At 37.9% G+C, this 19,268-nt stretch overlaps 1 protein-coding gene across 2 annotated transcripts in view; it reads right to left on the bottom strand.

The window, feature by feature from the left end:
* Positions 1-15,403: 15,403 nt before the first annotated feature.
* LOC124789373 (tubulin polymerization-promoting protein homolog) overlaps positions 15,404-19,268 on the bottom strand; it is a 410,640-nt gene continuing 406,775 nt past the window's right edge. The window contains exon 6 of one of the 2 annotated variants that reach the window (XM_047256705.1): positions 15,404-16,553. In XM_047256705.1, coding sequence (XP_047112661.1) covers positions 16,368-16,553 — 186 coding nt within the window. In that variant the 3' untranslated portion in view covers positions 15,404-16,367. The remainder of the gene's footprint in view (positions 16,554-19,268) is intronic. The other variant, XM_047256704.1, reaches the window with a different exon arrangement.

The raw sequence follows: 19,268 nt of genomic DNA, 5'->3' as shown, positions 1-19,268 counted from the left end.
CGTATTTCGCTATGTTATGGCGGAAGTAATCAATTGTACCAAATCACTGTAGCAATGTTTACTTCTTCTATAAAAAGCAATGGATTTCGAATCAGTTTGTTCCAGCTCCTTTGTTGCTACAAACAGCCTGCAGTTTGTTTCTGTGAATGTATGGATGAACCCAGAACTTTATTCTTTTTTTCATTCGTAAGTAATAATAACAGAGAACCACATCTTCTTCTGTGCTCGAATCTGCATTTGACACGTCCTGTGTAGTCAAAATGTTCTCAGGTACAACAAACAGTACTCCTTCTCCTCCACGCTCGCAAACGGCAACTGCAGTTTCTCATTGCAGAGTTGCGCCGTGTGCGGAGCTGCGTTCCAAGCTAGTCTGCAACCAGATATCGCCGAACGTTGCGTTGCCTTTCAGTCGATGCGTAGTTAGTGGTGCCTGTATGGATACTGTGTGAACTCAGTGTCATATGTAAAAATTAATAATGCTGAGAATTCGGCGCAGTTCGTGGTAGCTGACGGAAGAGTTATGTGGGCTGGGTTGCAGGGAGAATCTCATTATGACTAACACAATGGGCCAGAAATGTTCTTGAGATTTCCTAAGTTGACATTTGTCATTGTTTATTATCATGCCAAATTGTTCAAGAGTCCCAAAAATGGAGGTCAGGTGTTCCCCATGTTCTTATGGAGAGGACAAAAAGACCAAATTATCGTTGACATATGCATAATAGAAAGGAAACTTGAAGAGGATATTGCTAATGAAGGATTTTTCAAAACTTAAGGCATAAACAATAATTCATAGATTTCGTACTGTGTTTGATCACTGTCTTATGTATGTCCCTAGGAGCCATAGGAATTTGCAGCTAAGCTTTTGGACCAACACTACACATAGTAGTGCCTGGTATGGTGTAAGTAAGCCCTTGAATGTTCAATATGAGATAGTTACCAGGGATTGTGCGAGCATTGAGAGCCCAATAATCAACACAAGATCTATACATTCTGTCTTTTACCGGTACAAAACGTGCTTGGAAGGATGCCAGCTTGCACTAGTTCATCAATAGCTGTTTTGCCAGCTTGTACTCTATCAGGCACCAGTCTCTGTACTTTGTGGCAAACTGGGGGCTGCGTGTAGTATTGATTTTATGCACAGTTTTATGGTGTATAACCCTATGTTGAAGTCTCACATGCATGTTCTGGGGGGCAGAGGTACCACACACAGAGGGTGCATGCGTACTGCAAGAAAAATTCATCGCACTGATCTGAGTTGTCAGTGGCTTATGCATTGCAATATAACACAGCTATATGTGTGTGCCCAATGCTGTTACACTATTGTGCACAAAAACAAGCACACCTCACAGACATGGCCATCAACTCCAGCAGTTTGGGCCACAATGCAAACATCATGTGGCATATTAGCAGCAGTTGTGAGGGGGCAGGGAAGGGGAAGGGTAAGGGGGAAGGGTAGCAGTGTACAGGTGGGGGAAGAGGAGCACTGCCTGACAGAGTGTGCAGGGACTAGAATGCCAACAGTTGCAGTGTCAGGAGGTTGTGGAGCTGGGTGTTGGGGAAAATGGAGCGAAAAAGGAGAGGAGTGGGGAAAGATGGGCGGGTGCATTTGCAAAGGGTGGAAAACAAAGAGTGTAGGAGACAGGAATGGGGAGGAGGTGATAGGACAGAGGGGATGGAAACTATTGGGTGTTGGATGTGGGGACAGTATGTTAACATAGGCTGAGGCTGGAGTAATTACAGGAGTGCAGAATGTGTTGTAAGATAACTTCCATCTGTGCAGTTCAGAAAAGCTGGTGGTGGAGGGGAGGATCCAGATGGCTCGGGTAGTGAAGCATCCATCGAAATCAAGGCTGTTATGTTCAGCTGTATACTGTGTGCCACAGGATTGTCTACTGTGCTCTTGGCCACAGTTTGGCAGTGGCCTTCAACCAGGATGAAAGGTGACCATAAATCTGTGGCCAAGAGCAAAGCAGACCGTCCTGTGGCCCAGCATGAAGCAGAGTTGGTGCCATGTGAGTGAGATGTGCTTGCTTATGTGAATGAGTGGTGTGTGTTTCTCTTCTTCCAATGAAGGCTGTGGCTGAAAGCTTATGTGTAAGTGCCTTTTAATTGTGCCTGTCTGTAATGAGCCCTTTTCATAATGTTCTTGATATTACAACATAGACTTTCTGTTGTTTAAACTGATAGTTGGGTATTATTCGTGTTTGTCAGCACCTGTCTGCTTTGAATTTCAAATTGTTATGATCTTCTTGAACCTGAGGGTATTTTGCCTATCTCTTATATCTTTCATTCCAGATGGAATAGTTTTATCGAGTCTGGCTTTCCCGAGGATTTCAACACTTCTGAAGGAATGTTGCCTACTCCAGAGGCCATGTTATGACAGGTCTTTCAGTGCGCTGTCAAATTCTTCTCACAGCATTGTATCTTCCTTCTCAGTATACCTTGCAGTATCATATATCTCATCCCATCTTCATGCAGTTCCTGTTCCCTTTTTAAAATATTGGCTTCCTTCCACCTTTCAGCTTTCCCTTCTTTGCTTAGTACTGGCATGCCAAATAAGATCTTGATATTCATACAGCTGCTTTTCTTTTCTCCATAGGTGTCTTCAATTTTCCTATAGGAAAATTTTCCTGTAGGGAGCATCTATCTTTCCTCTAGTTATTAATGCTTCTATGACCTTGCATTTGTTCTCTGATTTAGCTATTTTGCAATTTCTATGAATTTCATGTTTTAGATGCTTGTATTCCATTTGCTTCCTTCATTTGCTCCAATTTTATATTTTCTCCTTTTGTCAGTTAAGTATCTGCTGTGTTATCCAAAGATTTCTATCAGGCCTTGACTTTTCACCTATTTGATCCTCTGCTGTCATCACTATTTTATCTCTCTAAGTTACTCGTTAATATTCTCTTGTATTTCTTTCCCCTTTTTCAGCTAATCATTGCCCAATGCTTCCACTGAAACCCTCAAGGATATCCAATTTCTTCAGTTTATCCACATCCTCTTTCCTTAATTTCCTGCCTTTTTGCAATTTCTTCAGTTTCAGTCTGCATCTCATATCCAATAAATCGTGGTCAGAGTCCAAATTTGCCCTAGAAGTGTCTTGTAGTTTAAAATGCGGTTTTGAAATCTCTGTTTCATTATGCAATCTACCTGAAAACTTTTCAGTGTGTCCTGGTCTCTTCCATATGTGCAATACATTTTTCTTAAACCAAGTGTTAATAACAATTAAATTATTCTCACTGCAAAATGCTACCAGGTGGACTTCTCTTTTCATTTCATTCACCCAGTCCTTGTTCACCTACTATTTTTCCTCCTCTTCTTTTACCTGCTATTGAATTCCAGTCCTCCAGCACAGAAGACCTTCAAAAAAGATAAAAGTGCTTAGGAAGTGGAGTGTTCAGGTAGGTCATCATTTCTTCCACACATTAAGAGTGTACTAGGGTTTCTTTGGGGCTGGTGAAAGTAAAATTCATATCTTCCATTCTGTAAGTCTGAAGAATATCATGTCTATGGGGGTGTGGGAACAAGGTGTCACACAGATTAGGGTAGTTCAGGGTGGAGATTCCTTGTCTATCACATCTTCTTTCTTCCTCACCCCACCTCCAGTTAGCTTTCTTTTCCACTTTTTAATCTCTCCCTTGACAGCAGAGCCTTACTGAGGTGATTGTGCAGCCCTGCAGACTGCCAAAGCTGCCTCACCCCACCCTCCGTGAAACTGTTTTCCTGTATTTTTTCTGCATAAGTTTAATAAAGATGTAGAATTAATAAAATATTACTTCAATGAACTCTCTTGATGAAAACATTGCATACAACAAATTGAATATATCACTGTAGCAAATAAACTACAAATTATAGAAACTTTTTTTAAATGTTCAAGGATATCACAATCTATAAGTTATTGTTTATAGCAAGTATGGTACATCAGTTTTATTGTGATGTATGCTTAAGAATTGATTTTATTTGCTCCTCATAAATTGTTAATTAGAAATTAAAGGAAAGGAATCTACAATTAGGGGTTGAGAAAATACGCATTTCTACAGGAATTTTGTTTTTATTTACATTTCCAATCTTGGAGCAAAGCAAACTCAATGACTATATTGTGGAAGGCAAGTTCAGCAGCTTTGCTGTGTTCTGTTGACTAAATAGCTGCATTTGACAGTATGCTTTCAACCATACTCAGCCATAAGTTGCTGTAGGGGTCAGGAATGTGTACAGTTAATAATATTCCATCTTCAGCTAAAATATTTTTCTTTTCTGATAACTGTCAAATGCATGTTGAAGCAATAGCTCCATTTTCAAGGACTGTATACACATAATGGGCATTATACCTGCTTCAGTTTTTCACCTACAAGTAACAGAACAACACAGTTATTAGTTTCATGAGAAAACTAACAACTTTGTCATTCTGTTACTGTTACATGAAAGAATGAAGGAGATGTAACACCCACTATGTGTATACAGTTCTTGAAAATCGAGTTGGAACTACAAAATATGTTGGACAGTAATCAAAAAATGAAAATATTGTGACTCAAGATGGAATACTAGTAATCAAGGATATCCCTATCTATAACTTACAGTCATGGAAAGCCTAAAATTTAATATCTGTTAATAATGTACAATAAGAAGTTTCATTTAAGGTGTTTCCTGATGGGAAATTAAAGCCTGATGAAGTGGTACGATATGCTTGAGATCTGTTTTACATTTCACTTATTCTATTTAAAATCTGTTTAAATACATGTCATATTTAAATAATACAGCAGGGGATGGAATAGGTAAAAAGATAAGGCCTAATAGAAATTCTTGGATAAAATATAGACATCCTGTGAAACTTTACTAAATCCCTTCTCTGAAAACTACCTAGAACAGATAGTTAGGAACTACACTCATGATTGATATATATTGGATGTAGTGGCAACAAATAAACCTGATGTCTTTGAGGATATCCACATCAAAACAGGTACCAGTGACCATGATACGGTTGTAGCAAAAATGATTATCAAAGTACAGAGGACAACTAAAAGAAGCAGAAAGACATATAAGTTCAGTAAACTAGATAAAAAAATCAGTAGTGTCATATCTGAATGAGGAACTCAAAACTTTTACAATATGTCAGGAGCATGTAGAGGAACTGTGGCTCAAGTTTAAAAGAATAGTTGACCACTCACTGGATAGATATGTGCACATTAGAACCGTTCATAATTGGAGGGAACCTCCATGGTTTGCAGTCACTGTAAAGAAACTTCTCAAGAAACAGAGATTACTGTATAGTAAGTGTAAAACAAAATGTAGGGCTGCAGATAGAGAGATGCTGAATGAAACATGTTCAGCTGTCAAGGGAGCAATGCATGATGCCTTCAATGACTGCCATAGCAGAACACTGTCAAATGACATTTCAAGAAACCCAACGAAATTCTGGTTGTATGTAAAGGCTGTCAGTTGCACCAAAGTTAGTGTCCAGTGACCAGTCCCTAATGGATGAGACAGGACCTAAAAGTGAGGGTAGCAAAGCAAAAGCAGAAATGTTTAACTCCATTTACAAATGTTCCACTGCAAAGGAAAACCCATGAGAACTGCCCCAATTTAATCCTTGTACCACTGGAAAGATAAATGAAATAAGTATTATGGTCAGTGGTGCTGAGTAATGGCTGAAATTGTTAAAATTGAACAATACTCCAGGCCCTGATGGAATCCCTATCAGATTCTATACTGAATTTGTGGCTGAGTTAGCCCCTCTTCAAACTATACTCTATCATAGATCCCTTGAACAAAAAGTGTGCCCCATTCTTGGAAAAAGGCACAGGTCACACCCATCTACAAGAAGGGTAGTAGAAATGTTCTACAAAACTACCATCCAATATCCTTGACATCAATTTGTCGTAGAATTGTAGAACATATTCTGAGCTCAAATATAATGAGATATTTTGAGCAGAATGATCTCCTCACTGCCAACCAGCATGGATTTCGAAAATGTCAATCATGTGAAACCCAACTCACACTTTTCTCACGTGACATACTGAAAGCTTTGGATAAAGGCAACGAGGTAGATGCAGTGTTTCTTGATTTCAGTACCACACGTGTGCTTATTGTCAAAAGTGTGATCATATGGGATATCAATTGAAATTTGTGACTGGATTGAGAACTTTTCGGTGGGGGGGACATGGCATGTTACCTAGGATGGGGGGTCCTTGTCAGATGTAGAAGTAACTTTGGATGTGCCCCAGGGAAGTGTGTTCGGACAATTGCTGTTAATGTTGTGTATTAATGATTTTGTAGACAATATTAATAGTGAAATCAGGCCTTTTGCAGATGATGCAGTTATCTATAATGAAGTACTATCTGAGAGAAGCTGCATAAATATTCAGCCAGATCTTGATAAGATTTCAATGTGGTGCAGGGATTGGCAACTTGCTCTAAATGTTCAGAAATGTAAAATTTTGCACTTCACAAAGTGAAGAAATGTAGTATCCTATGACTATAATATCAATGAGTCACTGTTGGAATCAGCCAACTCATACAAATACTTGGCTGTAACACTTTGTGAGGATATGAAATGGAATCATTGTATAGCTTCAGTCACGGGTAAAGCAGATAGTAGACTTTGGTTTATTGGTAGAATACTGGGGAAATGCCATCAAACCACAAAAGAGATTGCTTACAAATCACTCACATGACCCATTGTAGAATGTTGCTCAAGTGTGTGGGACCCATACCAGATAGGGGATATTGAACTTATACAGGGATGAGCAATACAGATGGCCACAGGTTTGTTTAACCTGTGGGAGAATGTCACAGAGATACTGAAGGAACTGAACTGGCAGTCTCTTGAAGACAGAAGTAAACTATCCTGAGAAAGTCTATTAACAAGTTTCAAGAACCAGTTTTAAATGATTACTCTAGAGATATACTACAACCCTCTATGAATTGCTCACACAGGTATTGTGAGGAAAAGATTAGAAAAATTACTGCACACACAGAGGCATTCAGACAATCATTCTTCCTGAGCTCCATACATGAAAGGAACAAGAAGAAACCCTGATAACTGGTGCAATGGGATGTACCCTCTGCCATGCACCCCATGGTGGTTTGCAGAGTATAGATGTAGATGTAGATATGTTGCACGTTGACAAATGGAAGGCTTTAGAAGCATGCATAACTAAGGAAAGGGTAGATGCTGCCTACTGGAAAGTTGAAGAGATCTTTGGAGAAAACAGAAGCAGCTATATGAATATCAAGAGCTCAGATGGCCAGTCAGTACTGAACAAAGAAGGAAAAGCTGAAAGGTGGAAGGAGTATACGGAACAGTTACTCGAGGAAAAGAAACTGAGGACAATATTATAGAAAGAAGAGAGAAAGAGGAGGAAGATGAGATGGAGTATATGACAATGCAAGAATTATTTGACAGACAACTGAAGGACATAAGTCAAAACAAGAGTAGACAATATTCCCTCATGATTATGTAGATCTTTGGAAAAATCATCCATGACAATACTATAGTGCCTGGTGTCCAAGATAAATGAGACTGGCAAAATACTCTCAAACATGAAGTAGAATGTAATGATTCTAAAGAGGGAAGGTGCTGATAGGCATGAATATTACAGAACTATCAGTTTAATGAGTCATGGAAGGAAAATCCTGACATGAATTATTTACATAATAATATAGAAACTGATAACAGCTGAAAATCAGTTTGGGTTCTGGAGAAATGGAGCAACATACAAGGAAACACTGTCATATTAGTTATTTTAGATGATAAATTAAAGAAAGGCAAACTTATGTTTATAGCATTTGTAGATTTAAAGAAAGCTTTTGACAGTTTTTTTTCTAATTGGCACTGTGAATGGCAGCTAGCTCTAAAAGTAGAAAAGTGAAAGCTAATGCAGACAAGTAGGAAAAACAAATCCACAATTCTTAGATATAGCATTAATAGTGTCCTGATTGACACAACCATGTTGTTTGAATATTTGGGCGTAATGCAGCAAAGTGATATGAGATGGAATGAGCATGCGAGGACTGTGATAGAGAAGATGAATGGTCTACTTAAGTTTATTGGAAGAATTTTGTGGAAGTGTGGTTCAGCTGCAAATGAGACTGCATTTAGCATGCTAGTACAACCTATTTTTGAGGTTTTGGGGCTGGTACCAGGTCACATTAAAGGAAGTTATTAAAGCACTTCAAAGGCAGGCTGCAAGATTTGTTACGAGCATGTTTAACAACACACCTGTGTTAGAAATGTGCTTTGGGAACTCAAATAGGAATCCCTGAAGGGAAGGTGATGTTCTTTTTGAGGAAAATTATTGAGAAAATTTAGAGAACCAACATTTGAAGCTGACTGCAGAATGAGCCTACTGCCACCAACTTACATTTTGTGTAAGGACCACTAAGATAAGATACAACAAATTAGGGCTCAGAGGCATGTTTGTGAGTGCAGCAAGAAAGGAAATGACTGGTAGGAGGAGAAAGTTGGTGATTGAAATAAGCAGATCTTGCCACAATGAGAAACATCTTTGTTTTGATGATGTCCACCCCAAATTCTGTATCATGTCCATAATATTCTCTCCCCTATTTCTCAATAATACAAACCATGACGCTCTTCTTTGAACTTTTTGGATGCACTCCGTTAACCCTACCTGGTATGGATACCAGCAGCAGTACTCCAAAAGAGGACAGACAAGCATAGTGTAGGCTTTAGTAGATGTGTTGCATCTTCTATGTGTTCTGCCAAAAAAACACAGTCCTTATAGGAGTTCACGCGATTGCCCCTGTCGGAGGTTCAAGTCCTTCCTCAGGCATGGGTGTGTGTGTTGTCATTAGCATAAGTTAGATTAAATAGCGTGTAAACCTAGGGACCGATGACCTTAGCAGTTTAGTCCCATAGGAACTTACCACTACCACACATATATATGACCACTGTCTTTGGCTGCTGAGACCAGACTGTGAGCAGCTCTGGATGATTGGGAGAAGCTGTTGGGGATAAGGAAGAGGCTGGGGTGGGGACGGATAGAAGGTTGGCATGGGGGATGGTAAAGAGCTGAGTGTGGGAACACACAGGGACATGGTGGAGAGAGGTAGGGCATCTTGGTATAGTAGGGAGGTTAGACTGTAGGTGGAGGAGGGGGAGGGGGGGAGGAGAGAAGTAAAATGACTGTAGATGCATTAGCGGAATATAGGGCTGTGTAGTGCTAGAGTGGGAACAGGGAAGTGGATAGGTGGATGCAGGACAATGACTAATGAAGCTTGAGGCCAGGAGGGTTATGGGAACATAGGATATATGGGAGGGAGAGTTCTTACCTGCGCAATTCAGAAGAGCTGGTGTTGGAAAGAAGGATCCAGATGCCACAGAATGTGAAGCAGTGATTGAAACTAAGAATGTTGTGGTGGGCAGCATACTCAGCAACTGGGTGATCCATTTTTTTTTCTTGGCCACAGTTTGTTGGTGGCCATTCATGCAGACATACAGCTTGTTGGTTGTCATTCTCAAGTAGAATGCAGCACAGTGGTTGCAGCTTATCTTCTAGATCACATGACTGGCTTCACAGGTAGCAGTGCCTTTGACAGGGTAGGTGATGTTTGTGACCAAACTGGAGTAGGTTGTGTTGGGAGGATGTATGGGGTAGGTCTTGCATCTAGGTTTATTACAAGGATATGAGGCATGAGCCAGGGGATTGGGAGTTAGGGCTGTGTAAGGATGGATGAGGATATTTTGTAGGTTTGGTGGGTGGCAGAATACCATTGTGAGAGGGGTAGGAAGTATAGTGGGTAGGACATTCCTCATTTCAGGGCACAACGAGAGGTAGTTGGACCCTGGCAGAGATTGTGATTGAGCTGCTCCAGTTCTGGGTGGTATTGAGTCTTGAGGGAAATGCTCCTCTGTGGCAAGACTATGGGACTTCGGGAGGTGGAAGGTGACTGGAGAGATAGCACAGGGGAGATCTGTTTCTGTACAAGGTTTTTGAGGGTAATGACAGTCTGTGAAGACCTCAGTGAGACCCCTGATATATTTCAAGAGGGACTGCTCGTCACTACAGATGTGGTGGCCAAGGTTGGCTAAGCTGTATTTAGATGTAGAAGGTTAAATGGAATACAGTATTTAAAATTATGAGAGTAGCAGGGATAAAGTACAGGGAACAAAATGTTATTTGCAACTTGTACAGAAAACAGACAGTAATTATAAGAGCCAAAGGGTATGAAAGGAATAAGATGGTTGAGAAGGAAATTAAATACGGTTGTTCCCACCCCACTGTATGTTGAGCATGTTGTAAGTGAAACCAAGAAGAAATTTGGAAAAGGAAATGAAGTTCATGGATAAAAATAAAAATTTTGTGGTTTGCCGATGACATAGTAATTTTGTTAGAGATGGCAAAGGCTTGGAAGAACAGTTGAATGGGATGAATAGTGTGTTGAAAAGAATTTGATGATGAACACCAACAAAAAGTAAAACAAGGGTAATGGAATTAATTAAATTAAGATTTAAATTAGGCAATACTGGAGGAATAAGATGAGGAAATCAGCAACTAAAAGCAGTAGATCAGTACTGCTGTTTGGTCAGTGAAATAACTTATGATAGCAGTAGTAGTGAGGATGTAAAATTCAGAATGGCTGTAGCAAGAAAAGTGCTTCTGAAAAAGAATTTGTTCTCATCCACTATAAATGTAAGTGTTAAGAAGTGTTTTCTGAAGATCTTTATCTGGATTCTAGCCTGGTATGGAAGCAAAATATTGACGAAAAGCAGTTGAGACAAAAAGGGAATAGAAGGTTTTGCAATTTGGTGCTATAGAAGAATGCTAACCAGTCTCAGGACTGAAGACCACAACAACAACAGAAGAATGCTGAAGATTAGATGGGTCAGCTGAGTAGCTAATGAAAGGACACCAAATTGAATTCAAGAAAAAAGAAATTTATGGCACAACTTGACATAACGAAGCAATCAGTTGATAGGACGCATCTTACGGCAACAGGAAATCATCAATTTGGTAGTGCAAGGAAGTGTGGGAGGTAAAATTGTTGAGGGAGACCAAGGGATGAATATGATAAGCAGGTTTAAATGGGTGTCGATTGAAGCAGTTATTTGTGAAAGAAGCAGCTTTAAACACTCAGGCTCAAACAGTCTTGTCGCAGTCATCATTCAACAAAAATTATCAAAAATTTGAAACCTTTGGTCAAACAGCATATTTGCTTCAATGCCCACTCACTGACCTTTGAGATCCTACAATACCGTAGCAAAGCAGCAGCAAGAACTCCATTGTTCAGCATGAGTGAACTGTGTATATGACAGCTATGTGGATTAAGCACACTGTTTCCTCATAAACCATGTTAGTGATAGCCATGTGTTCAGTAGTGGTCTTTTTTTTTACGATGTTGTTTGAGTGAAATGACACTTTAGAAAATGCACTGTGAGAACAGTGGGCATGTAGAGCCATAGGTTGAGGGTAAGGATTCATCTGGTATGTAGGAGGTAGGAACACAAGGAGTAGGAGAAGTTCTGTGTCTCTCCCTGTTAGTTTTTAAATTGTCTTTCTTTCTTTCAGGTTGGTTTTTGCACCCCCACTGTGCCTGTGCTCTTGGCAGGGGCCAATCTCACCATGCCATGCTTGACAGTCCAATTAACCCCTATCCATGTTATTATGTATCATCATGGACACATTTACATCCTATGAAGATTCTTGTGTTGCCAGATTGTAGCTCAGTAAACACTAGGCACTCTCCTGGAATGGCAGTCTCCAGTTTCCTTGTATGTAGAATGACCAAGTATGTGTTACTTTAAATTAAATATTCAGTTTTGAATGACCAGTCATTAGTAACAATGGAAAATATGTGTGGTTGGAAAAGTGTGGCACTGACCCTAGTTGTGATGTTAGAGAACAATGTTCTGAAGCAAGAGAACACTACACATTAGAATTACATTAAAGCAAGTGCCCTCCTTTTCCCGCATACTTGAGAGCCATGAAGTCACAAACTTTCTTTATAATATAAGTTTATTTTATAATATAAGTTCTTTTTTTTATCTATTCATATAATTCCATTTGCAGTTGTTGAAGATTATACTTTTGCCTAAGGTAAAACTTGAACATGTTTAAGCAGGTAACCAAGGAAGAAGCATTCTGTTCTGTTTGCCACAATCACAAGAATGATATTTAAGTCTAAATACATGATATTTTTTATGTCAGATTATTTTATAATGGTGGAGTTCATGTCTTTCTGTCTAAAAGGCCACTGATCTGCACTGATGAATAAACATCATATTGTATCAGAAGCCATTTCCTCTTAATTTGTTAAAAAAGTATGTTCAGTGACAGAGCATTCTTATGTTGAGAAATGTTTCTGGGCAGGCCAGGAAAAGTGGCAATTGCAAATTTTTTGGTTAGACTACTTCTAGTATATACTGTGGCAGAGGAAGGTTGTTCCACTACTTTTTAGCAATTTTTTTTCTGATTTTCAGTTGTCTGGTATAAGATAAGTCATTTATATTATTCTTGCTACCTTACTTATGAAGAGTAGTACCCTTTTACAGTATCAATGTTTAAGCAATGTCTTTTGGCTTACAAATGTAGTCCCTTGTTGTTCCTATCAGTCTGATATTGTCATCTGTAAGTACCAGACCTCTGATGAAAAAATGTCAGAACCACAGATTTCATATTTTGGTACGATAGAACTTTTTCTGCAGTTGAAGTGAAGTAAAACTATCCCTACATGGTGCAAGACTAGACAGAACTTTCTCTGGACGTTTGCAGTGGTGGGCAGTAGGAGACAGTTGTGGCCAGCCTGGTCCAATGCTCTGTGCATGATGCTGAGTCACTTGCAGTTCACTTTCAGTTGAACAATCGAGACCCAATTAAAGCATTTTATGAGTATGTTTTTGACAATTATGAGAACTCTGATGGAAATTATGAAAACAAAACAAAGCATCTCACAAATTTGTTTCTGTTGACAACTATCAAGGAGACAATATTTATTCCAGTGTCACCTGGTGAATGTGAAAGAGAGTCTTCCCAAATGAATCTGATCATTACTGACAGTTAACTCTGTTACCAAAAACTGTTTCTTCGCTACTTTTTCTGAAGTTTAATGGCACACTCACTCATTTGGACCCTTCAAAGTACATGGAATCTTCATGGATGACACCCTGCTATGGGTACCAAGAGCAAGAAAAGAGAGTTTTCTTTCCTTCTTCAATATCTAATAGTTCATTTTTATGTGTGTTCACATCACTATAATTTCTTTTTGTGACAAATTGTAAATTGAGAAATAATATTTAATTTAATTGATAAAATCTGAAATAAAAGATTCAATGTAAATAAATCTGCAGATATGAAGTTTTTATAGCCTTCATTGTGTATAGGTACACTGATTGCTAGCTATGACAGGAATAATCTGTCATCTTCAGATACACAGTGTACGGGTTACGAAATCATGCTGTTTGATAAACCACACATTAGTTTTTGTACCATCATAGTCAACTGACAATAAAGAGACAGCATTGAAAAAATGTAACTGTGACCTCATGGCAAGACAGAATCATGTAAGTGTGGTACAGCAATAAGTTTTCCCAATAAGAATCATGCATGATTTGAGGAATGTCCAGAAACGAAGTACCACTCTGGAAAAAACTCATAACAATATTTTGTCAAACTAAAATATTATCTTTACAAAACAGGTCACATCTTAAGCTAACATTATACATAGCTGTCACTATTTTTCAGACATTTGTCATAACAGGAAACCAACTTTTCCATGCCTTCTTCATAGGAAGATTGTGCCAGTGAAGACAGCCACTGCAAAACACCATTTGTTGTGTTCTCATTGCTGTCAAAGTGCCTTCTTCCAAAATCACGCTTCAGGTTCAGGAACAAGTGGTTGTCAGAGGGTGCGAGATTGGAGCTGCACAGAGTGTGATCAAACTGCTGCCAACAAAATTGTTAAATAAGGTTTTTAGGGACACCAGCAGAATTGAGATGTGTATTGTCATGGAGCAACACAATGCTTTGACTGAGTATTCCAAGCCTTATAGCCCCAGTCTTGCCCCCATTTGACTACCATTTGTTCTTGAACGTGAAGCATGATTTTAGAGGAAGGCACTTTGACAGTGATGATGATGCAAAGCACGGTGTTCATCAGTGGTTATTTTCACTGATGGCATTTTTATATGAAGAGGGCATGAAAAATTGGTTTCCTGCTACGACAAATATCTGAACAATAGTGGCAACCATGTAAAAAAAACAGTGTGAGATACGCTCTTTCTTGTAAAAATAAATTTTGGTTTGGAAAAATGTTTTTATGAGTTTCTTCCAAAATGGTACTTACTTTCTGGATACTCCTCATATACAGATCAGACTGACTTCCAAACACATTTATGCAAAAAGCTATTGTCCATCATTCTATCCTTTTGTGTTGATTTTGAATTAATTAAGTTATATTACTTAAAAACACCTCTCTTCTGTTGCGTTTGGTCTAATACAAAAATGTGATTGAAAACAGCCTGCTGCAGCCACTTGGTATTCTTTCAGATACTATGACATCAATAAGTCAAGAAAATGTGTCCAGAAATCAGAACAACTAACATGAGATCCTGTTGCGACAGGACTAGCAGCTCCCCCCCCCCCCCCTCCTCCCCACCATTTCCATTAGTCCATTAGGTAGGGGAAAGTGGTCACCATTGAAGTCTTCATAAAATGCATTTAGTTCCTATGAATTTTCTTTTTCACTTAAAAATATTTGGTTTGATACTTTGTAATTTGTAGATTCAAAATGTGTAAGTGACAAGTTTCTGTCAGTGACTATGGTTTGGTGCAAATTCAATTTTCCTTTAGAGTGACCACTTTACCCCACCTCCCCTTATCAGCTAGCATCATTTTAAGGGAAAGATTTAAGTGATGATTTGTAACACTATGATTCTTCAGGTGCTTTAAATGTTTTCTGGACATAAATACACACTGTTTCAGTATAAAATGCTGAGACTGGAGTTAGTCCGTATGCAACACATGTTCATGTGTGGAGGAGATGAAAATGATTTTAGCAGTCATAACTCCATATAATTTTCTGAAGCTTTTTGTTTTAAATAGTTCTGCAGTTTCCGGCAACACTTATTGGTTGTATAGGAATTAACTATGATGGTTATTGAGGGAAGCGGTACTTTTATGGAAAACTAAATCCATTCAGAATCAGAACACATAACACAGTTTCTTTTTTAACAAGGACAAAAAACTGCTAGAAACTAATATCTCTTGTTGATGATATATTTATGAAAATGAGAAACAAACATAAATTATACAGTCCTTCACAGATACTGTTATATTCACTTATCTTTCATGAATCATTATATACTACAAATTCTATAGAATTTACATGGAACTAAAACACCCAAAACATTTAACAATACACTAAGACTTTAACCAAAGATACAAAACATATATATATGTATTTAGGTCTCATTAATAGAGTGTTATCAAAAGTAATCAACATTGTAATGCTGGAAAAATAAATTTAGAAATGAATATTTTTATAAAATGCACTTTTTGGCTTTAATATGTCAAATTAGAAAATACTTTATTTGCTATAGATTTTAAGTACACAGATTATTGCCAAAGCAGCAGATTTGCTTTTTTGTCATAACAAAACTGGATAACAAGAACATCTAGGTTTTCCAGAGATAAAGTACACAATCAACAGAAATCTGAATTCTCAAATGATTCTCAGTAAATACTATTTCAATGATACTACTTGCCAAGTGATTAAATGCTAGTGCACTGATGCTGAATATATCAAAATATTCACCCATTTCTTCTTTACAAAGTTGCATATGAATTATATGAATAGCATAACTAGATTCTGAGAATTGTACTTTTGTGACAGATTGAAGTTTGCAGTTAGGATTTTTTTAGCTTGAAACCATGTAACACCATGTCTTTGCATGCTTAACTCCCATACTTGTTCCTTAACATTTGCTTGGTCATTGACAAAAGCTCTACATTTTCATATAGCTTCACCTTTTCTTTCATGATGTTTAATGACAGAATTAAATAAAATTTCTTTTGAACAACTTTAACTGTTTCATTATAAATTACATGTCTGGATACTGTGTAAGAGTTCTTCTTGAAACTAGTTTTGTTTAGAATGAATTCCTGATGCCTGAAGACAGATTTGGTTCAGTGTTAATTACATGTTCTTTATTATATCTGAACATTTTTCATCATTCACACACTTATTTCTTTTTTGGTTTATGTCATCATAAACAGTGAACCAGAATATAATATGAAATAACATCCAAAAAATACATTTTCATTGCGTATTTTGCATTGAAAGAAATGCCTTCTGTAGCACAATTTATATGGAATCACATTTGCCAGCATTAAACGGCTACATATGAATTGTCACTAATGTGTTTTGTCATATGTATCTCTGTTCTGGTAACCCTGTACATAGCCTGAAGCATCAGGGATGTCCTTACGCCCTGCTATTCCTTTCCCTTTTCCACTCTCATCAAACCGTTGCTTATGTGCTCCTGTATAGCGTGAAGGATCTGTCAGCCGCTCTACAGTCGCAGCCGACTTTGCTGCTCCCTGAAACATGAATTCAGTCAATAGAGTATCAACAGTAGCAATGATGGAGGTAGAAAAACATGCAATGTATAGTAAAATTTTCTTATCATTGCATTCCTGTACAATGAAGCAAATAACAGCCTGAAGCTGTCATTACTAACACGATTAACATCTATAATAATTAACACCTATAATAATTGTATGGTATATTAGTGACCAGTATGGTTTCTGTTAGCTTTTTCACATGTTAAGCTATTAGCTTGTTACAGTGTTGACAGATACAAAAGTTTTCATAGAAAAGTGTTGCCTTAATCTACAGGTTTTCTAAGTTCCAAAATTGTCACATTTTTACAAGAAAATATGATAAAAAAGTATGAAGGAAAGTTGCATGTACAACTCTTGTGGGAGAAAAAGTTACCCTAAGACCTGAATTAAAAAATATTAAAAAATAAATAAAAGCATGAGCTACCTGCAAATAACTGGAAGTTACAAAGACCTAACATATGATATTAATATTTTTGTGTAGGCCAACCAATTATAAGCATACAGATAGCAAGGTGAAAGATTTGAATTAAAGTTGAAAGAAAGCACATAATACAATAGGAACTAATACATAATTTTTATTTGCCACTGAAATATACTGCTTTTGGCTACGAAAAATGTTTCTGAACAGTTTGGAATAATTCTTTCTTCTGTGTTGAGTAATATTTTGTGTGACTTTCTGAGACGGAGCTACCACTAAGGTAAACAAAATACTACAAATTGTCATATTTTAAGAAGTCAAAAAATAGAATCCAGTTTTAAGTGGAACATAACATGAACATTTAAATAAATAGTACTATAGTGTTCATGAATATTTACTGGTATCAGCTACATAAATCTGAAATATACTGCAAAGATTTTATCTACTAAAATCTAAAAACAGAAATTTTCTCAGATGTGAACTACAAGGTCATTCTGTGTCCAATTTGTACATTATTATGTCTGAGATGAAAATGTCATACAATATTCTTTCTCCTACACCATTAATGTATTATTTAATTCAAGTTCAGTTCATTCAGTGAATTATTCAACTGCTCATAGCTCAAAGAACAATAACTACAAATATGGAAATATGGCTCGTGTTCTACATCATCTAATTTTAATTAGGTTAATTTGCATGACAGCAACATGTAGGAGGCAATATGAGAGTAACATATGGCAAGACGAGGGTGCCATGTAAGTGTTAAATATCAGTATCTGTGTTAGAAGGACAGTTCACATACGGGAAAACTAGAAAATAACAAGACAGACTGACTGGTCAGTACTTACTTTCATGAGGCAAAATTTTAGTACTCCTGATAGGTAAGTGTAAAAATACGCCTACAAGAAACTATCCAAGTTTTTAGACCTGTTAATTCCTTCCTCAGGGTGAAAAGAGGGATAGGCTGCATAAAATGAGAAAGGAAGGGCATGTCACTCAGACCCCAAGATAAGACACACACATCTGCTGTAAGGACACAAGGAGGCAAAGATGAAAGGGCTAGAGACAATGGGAACTCAAATACAGTACAACGGTAACCACCAAAATATAACAGTTTCAGTCAGGAGATGAGGACAGATTGAGAAATAAAGATGGATTACAAGAAGTATAAATAATATGAATAGCACAATTGAAATCTAGGAGTAAAAGAAGAGGGGGCAAATGAAAGGGAGTGGAAGAGTGAGTCGGGGGTTGATAGAGATGAAAAGGCAATAAAAAAGACATAATAAACACAACATAAAATGTAAAACATTATAATAATGTAAAAGATAATAAGAGAGAGGAGGGAGAGAGAGAGAGAGAGAGAGAGAGAGAGAGAGAGAGAGAGAGAGAGAGAGAAAGGCAGGTGGGGGGGGGGGGTGGTTAATGGGGTTTAAGTCCAGGAGGCTGTCCCCATTTCTGACCTAATACTTTCTTTGCCATTATGGATGCAAACTTACTCTACTTAAACTTTTCTCATATGAACATTCTTTTAGCCCCAGACACCGCATCTCGCAGCAGACACCTGAAGGTCTTTGTAAAATTTTTATTGTCACACTAGCTGACTTCATCCTTTACTGTAACTTCTTTCTCTTTTGTGGAAGACGTGCAAACAAGGAGTGTGATTGTTACAGAAACCAAGATGGTCCTGTCCAGTGCCAACATTCTCAAGGGCCATATGAAAGATACCTTCCTCAAAACCAGAAGCTGGACCTCTGTTTGACATAGTTTTATTGATGTTAAAAACATCTGGCCTCATTGTGAAGAACTTCTCTACTTACTGCAACAGCTTGAAGATTCTCTGAATTCTAATTTTGATGGTCCTTTTCCAAATACAGAGCCAGCTCTCTTGTTGTTTAACTCCAAATCATTGAAACCCACATCAAATCCTATAAAACAAACAACCAATGAGCAACAGCACAAATTTTGACAGTTGTCATCCCTTCCACATCACATCCTTACAGTCATTCTTGGTAAATGTGTCTGCTCCACCACTGAATCCCTCAACACCTACATCAGCAATCTCATCCAAGCTTTCCTCTACAGCAACTACACCTCAGACCTTATTTGTAAACATATCTCTCAGACAGCATCCTTCTCTCACCCTCTTACTAATACAGCTCCCACATCCAAATAAATCATAATATTGTCATTCAGTAGATACTGCGAATGCCTCAATATGTTACTCCACAGAGTCTTGAAGTGAGATCCTCTTTCTTTGATATACCTCCCAC

This window comes from Schistocerca piceifrons, chromosome 3, assembly GCF_021461385.2.
Source record: "Schistocerca piceifrons isolate TAMUIC-IGC-003096 chromosome 3, iqSchPice1.1, whole genome shotgun sequence".
In the NCBI taxonomy this organism is placed as follows: domain Eukaryota; kingdom Metazoa; phylum Arthropoda; class Insecta; order Orthoptera; family Acrididae; genus Schistocerca; species Schistocerca piceifrons.
This window is presented reverse-complemented; position numbering and strand designations above follow the sequence as displayed.